Raw genomic sequence first — 6,083 nt, 5'->3', positions numbered from 1 at the left:
CCCCCCCTCAAAATAAAATAGTTTTAACTTCATGGAATCCTAAAAGGGCTCAATTCAAAAAGCCTGCCCTTACCCCACATTTGAGGCCTCATCAGAAGCTGATACACCACATTTCAAGCTTCTCAGGGTACTATGCTGAAAATGTCTCTTTCTTTTCCATCTGGCTTTTCTTTTTTTTTCATCCAGATCCTACTATGGCAGCATATACATTCTTAATTGCTTTCTAAGGCATGTTTGCTATTTTTTGGTTGATAATTTCTCTTATGTTTCAATTGGTATTACCTACCAAGAACTTTGAGACACTTTTATTGGGAGCTGGATGAGTTTTGGCTTTTTTGAACAAAAGGATCTAGTTTTCATTGGTATCTTAACCTTTCTAATTTTGTGTCTAGTAAAGAGGCATTTAGGTCAGGACGGTAGACCAAAGTCTTGTTAATATGTGATTACTGCTCATGTCAGTTGGCAAATTCCCCTGGTTCCTTCCATGTATCTCCAGCTGTCCCTTCCCAGTGACTCGCTGACTCTGCTAGTGTTTTCAGCTGGTCTTTCTATTTCATATACTGTGTCTAGAGTAATCTTCCTGAAGCAAATGCTTTAATCGTCACTGGCAGATTTATATTTTAATTTGTCTTATCACAGTGATTTAAAAATCCTTTGTGAAGCCTGCTGCAAATCCCAGAAATGATCAGCTTATTAACCAAGACCTGTCAGGTGAAACGTTTCAGTCTCCTTTCATAACGAAGGACATCAACCAGAGTGTAACAAGTTTAGAGGCAGTCCTCAGTTACTCTCCGCATGAGACTGGATTTCTAAGCTAAGCTCTGTCTCTGGTCACGGGGGACATGGAACCTCTAAGGACAGAAAACTGAGTCTGCTGCCTTCTTCAGTGCCATTGCCTCTGCCTTACCCTCCATGCTCATGTTTGACCCGACAGCTGGCAATATTATTGCTTATTCCTCTATGATATATATCATCTGCATCCACTTACCTGCATCCAGCAACACAGGACCAAGAGAAAGTACTCACTTAGGAACGTTGCCTTCTAACACTATGGGAGCTCAGTCAAGTTTTCAAAGTCTGGACCTGCACCTGATTAATTGGCTGTGTGACAATTTCCTGATTCAAGGAAGGGAAGAAGTCGTAGTGATTTAACTGATATAAAAGTGCCTGGGCTAGGGCCTTCTGTGCTGTTTCTTCCTTTCTCCTCATCAATCATCATGGTTACATTTTCTCAGTTTGATCTGAGGCCACTTCAGCAAATCCTTCCCAGGCCACCCTGTTTGCTAACTTCACATTCTCTTACTTCCCAGTTAATTCTCCTGGCATTCAGCAACACCCTTTATCTTTTCTGTGGTCTTCTTGTGTCATGAGAAGACAAACTCTGTGAGGGCAGAAAGTCTCAGTCTGTTCATAGCTGCATCTGCAGTGCTTGGCAGTGTTTGGCAGTGGGTAGGAGTTCAGGAACCATTTGTTGGGTAAGTGTTTATAAAGGTAGCGTAAGGATAGCGAGATGGTTCAGTGGGTCAAGGTGACTACTGCCAAGCATGATAACAGTTCCATCCCTAGGATACAGTGAGTAGGAAGAAACAACCTCTAGTTGTACACTGACCTCATGTGCGCCTTGTCACTGGGTCATAGTGCAGGGTGTGAGCATAAGCATACACACGTGCACGTGTACACACACACACACACAAGTACTTTTAAAAGACAAACACAATATTGCAAACGAACATTTTTATTTAAAACTCTGGATAATGTAGAAAAATAGCTTTAATTACATACAGAAATAAAACTCTCCATAATTAAATTAGTTCATACGGTTTGGTGTGTAGGTTCAAGTTTTAACAGAACTTACCATTTCAAGAAAAATTCCAAAATATAAATCCTTATTCTCAAAACTATAGCGCTTAGTAATTTTCGAAGGTTACTGCTGTCATGTTGTGCAGTAATGGGTATGACTTAACTGTACCCTTCTGGTTCTCAGACAGTGGCCACTTATTGATGATAAATGGTACCCACAGCTTACGCTTCATAGTTGGTTAAGGCAGACAAAACTTAGTAGACTGGGTTCTCGGTCTTTTCAACTTGTGTCAAAAATATTTAAAAGAGATTATTTTACCATAACCATTTTGTTAGGTATTTATCATCATCTATAGTCCTTGGCACAAAAAGTGTACCCTCCTAGGTACAGTTCTCTGACAAGACAGAAACAAAGAAAGCTACGGAAAGAGAGGAGAGAGAGAAGAGGAAAAGAAAAAGCAAGAGTCTAGAGTTTCTTTGGGACTAAGAAGCACGAGATAGTAGTAAAGTGTTTGTAATTTATTGTTAGTTACAGACAGGGTCTTGTTATGTAGCCCGGCCTGCCCTCTGCCTCAGCTTCCTGAATACTGAACTCCAGGCATGTGCCACCAAGCCAGACATAACAGTTCTAAGCATGTTAGGCAGACAATGCATTTTACTTTCATACAGTAATGTTCCTTAGTACCAGGATGTGAACACAACCTGACTCACGGAGGGTTCTCTGAAGGCCATCATTATGGGATCTGTACTTGATACTTTGTTCCCTCCCTGAAAACCAGGCAGACAGGAACTCAGCTGAACAATCAAACTGATTGACTTTCAGATGTGAGTCAGACATGTTATTTACAGACATGATCAGCTAAGTTTGTCTTCAATATTCACTTGGAAATGAAAAGAAGACAATACTCATTCCTTAAAAATGCAATGTCTCTTCAACATGGAGTTATGGTGCACATGGATTATACTGCCAATGGCCCATCTTTCACATCTGTGCTGTGTTTGTCTTTTACATCACATTTTGAATAGTGTGCTCATGGCTATCTGACCCAAAGAAAGCACCAACAGATCAAAATTTAAATGGAATAAAAGTTTCCTCTATTAAAATCCCAAGTCTTAGTTTGTTCTGTTTGAACATCTGAGGTGATTAACAGTTCCATTCATCATAATGATCAGCACTAGAAGCAGCTCAGGACTTGAGGGTATATCCAGAAATTCAAGACATTTAATAAATACAGTTTTAGAAATGCTGGAACACATATATCCACACACAGGCAGTCTACGACAGAAGAGAGTCTTAACTAATTTGATTCAGTTAAGTGGAGAAATATTTCAAAGTGTTTTCTACATTTTAAGGTGCCTAATTTTCTTATCCGACTTGAAAGCTGATATTAAGGCCCAGAAGTCACTGGTGATATAAACAGCTGGTATCTGTCACCCATGCCTTGATGAGAATCTTTCACTGATGACTGAGGTAACAGTATTTTTTATAAGACCAAATGGATCAGGGATGACTCATATGTTTTCTAGTTTTAAGCTGGAAGGCTCATGTTTGAGGGAGGGAAAATGTAGGGATGAACTTTAGACAGGCTTTAGATAGCTTGCCTTCCAACATATACAATCCCTGAAGGAGAAATTACCTAGGACTGTAAACTGTGGGAGGATATTGAGCCTCTGGATGTCCATCTGGGTAGATGGCAATAATAAATTTAGCATTTACTATACTTTTCAACACATCAAATTCTCACAGCCAAAGAAAATCTGTACTGCTGAAGCCCACATCAGTTACAGTCAAGGAAAGCAAACCCACTCCTTTGGGAAAACCCAATACAGACTGATACCAACAAAAATTAGTATTTTATGCAAAAAGTTACATATGGTAGGTAGCTTTAGCCTGGTTTCCCCCCAGTGTTTTAAAAAAGGATTGTATTTTCTAACTGTATGTGTGGGTACCTGCAAAAGCCAAAGGATTCCCTGAAGTTACAGGTGGTTTTGAGCTGCCTAATGTGGGTGCTGGGAGCTGAACTGAGGTCTCTTCCAATGAGGTACTTGTTCCTGACCTCCAGCCCCCCTTCAGTGTTTTTAAAATGATCTGATAGAGTTGATATAAATGTATGTGAACCAGAAAGAAAGCTATGGAAGTTTACAGATGATTGCCAATACGTATCCTAACCCAAATAAAGTTTACCAAAAAGAATAAAGAGAATCAAATAAATATAAATTAACTTTAACTGTCATCCTTCCCCTCTGCCTCTGTAGTGGGGTATCTACTAAAATACTTAAACCAATGCAGAGGCTTTTGATTTCCTAAGAAACCAGAACACAGGTATTGTAAATTTAGATACTGACCAATAAGCAAACAGCACATTTTTCATAATTGGGCATTTCAGAATCCTAATGCAGTAATAATGTGATTACTTCCCATGTACTCTGAGGTCTAACTGATGCAAAGGCTCGCTCACAACACAGCACTGACTACAGAAGCTTGTCATCCCTTCAAGTCATGCTTCCTTTACCAGGTGTCAGTCAGTCAGTATTGGGCTTTATGAAAACAAACAGTAATTCAAATATGACCCCCCAATTAAACATTTCCTATATTAATTTTTATTAAAGAATTCACATTATTTAAAACTATTCAATAAATTAACATGGTATACCAAAATGGCAATAAATTAGCAATCTTGTCTCTATATTTTGATCGAGCATCAGCTCAGATGTCTTATATAATACCACACAGGAACTGATGCACCAACCCAATAGCACTGCATCTCAGTATTTAACAAGGACAGTACTGAACAGTGACTGCACTGAGCTTTATCTCTGTATGATGATTTCGGCCATTCTGATGCTGTCCTGTGGTCCATCTGCGTGTCACTTTGTGTCTTTCAAACACAGCTACAACGTTAACCCAAAGAACAATTTAAATGCCATTTCAATGGCAATTTCTGAGACTGAGTCGTGAAAACAGACATATAGTTCCTGAGGTTTTGGGTCAAGGAAGAGCCTCCTGCAGAAAGAAAAAAAACATGGTCATTTCAGATATTAAGGGTGATAACAATCCCTTCTGTTTGTTTTCTTTCAGTTTTGGTAGAATCAGTAAAAAACTGAAAACAAAACCAAAAAACACCACTGCCATCAAAAACTCATGAGTCTAAATCTACAGAAAATAGAATACAGCCCACTTTTTAAATAAATATGTCTTAATGTTATTGTCTTAGAGTGTAGGAACTCCTATCCATGCCCATTACTGTGCCTCTCAGTCCTGAATATTAAACCTGTTTATTACCATCTAGGCAATACTGCCCATATCATTTTAAGCACAGTAGCCATTAAATATTCTATTGGCACTTATATTTTAAACTGCTCTATTGTTGTTAAAACATTGTAACAGTGACAACTCATTTGCAAATAAAATTGGGCAAATGCTATATTTCTCTTCTTCGGGATTCCTATAGTATGGCTGTATAGTCTAATCTATTATGTGTACATATACATATTCATATTTACATATGAATATATAGATATATGTCAACATTGCATCTATAACACACAGTGAGTGTATGTATTTCAGACTTCCTCTGTAGGATGTAAGGCTTAGGGATGATGACTTCCTCTGCCTCTGGTTCACCGAGCTACTCACTCATCCATCCATTTGTCCAATGCAACTCCATCTACTACACTTTCATATTTTATCAAGTTGCTATTGAGTGCCAGGGCCAACTACAGACAGAAATCAATAGCAGGAAAGACAAGTAGGAATCCTGATTTCATGCGGCTGGCATTCTTGTCTCTGCACCAAGGCACTAGACAAGAAAGCCAGTAGGCAAACCCCGTCCAAAAAAGTAAAGTGGGCAGTGCAGAGAAAGGCAGAGTGCTGCTTCAGTGCGGGAAGGAAGCTCTTCATGGGTCCTTTTGAGAAGATAACCTGTTAGTGTTGATGGATGTAAAGGGGGGGCCCTCTACAGAAAGAACAGAGAAACAGCTGCCCAGTGGCAATGAGGCTGGCCCACAGTGGACAGGCAGAGTGACACAGACAGAAGGGTCTTGAAGGAGTGCATGGGAGTGAGGAATAAATGAAGAGGGAAAGGAGATAAAGGATTAGTGATTTGAGGAGGTCTCTGAGCAGCCTTGATCCTGATTGTTCGTGTTCTCTCTCTCTCTCTCTCTCTCTCTCTCTCTCTCTCTCTCTCTCTCTCTCTCTCTCTCCCCCTCTCCCTCTCCCTCTCCCTCTCCCTCTCTCCCTCTTTCTCTCTTCTATCCTCCATCCTCTCTCTCTCTCCCTCTCT

General features: G+C 39.8%; 2 protein-coding genes across 2 annotated transcripts in view; both read right to left on the bottom strand.

Annotated features, from left to right (window-relative positions):
- Window positions 1-920, bottom strand: part of Slc25a31 (solute carrier family 25 member 31) — a 14,882-nt gene extending 13,962 nt beyond the window's left edge. The window contains exon 1 of the mRNA XM_028762264.1: window positions 908-920. Coding sequence (XP_028618097.1) covers window positions 908-920 — 13 coding nt within the window. The remainder of the gene's footprint in view (window positions 1-907) is intronic.
- A 799-nt stretch (window positions 921-1,719) lies between these two features.
- The window catches only part of Intu (inturned planar cell polarity protein), a 61,338-nt gene continuing 56,974 nt past the window's right edge, over window positions 1,720-6,083 (bottom strand). The window contains exon 16 of the mRNA XM_028764344.1: window positions 1,720-4,804. Within this exon, the coding sequence (XP_028620177.1) occupies window positions 4,693-4,804 (112 nt within the window). The 3' untranslated portion in view covers window positions 1,720-4,692. The remainder of the gene's footprint in view (window positions 4,805-6,083) is intronic.

Source organism: Grammomys surdaster, unplaced genomic scaffold, assembly GCF_004785775.1.
Source record: "Grammomys surdaster isolate TR1022 unplaced genomic scaffold, NIH_TR_1.0 62, whole genome shotgun sequence".
Lineage (NCBI taxonomy): Eukaryota > Metazoa > Chordata > Mammalia > Rodentia > Muridae > Grammomys > Grammomys surdaster.
The sequence above is the reverse complement of the archived record's forward strand: the minus strand, read 5'-3'. Positions and strand labels throughout refer to the sequence as shown.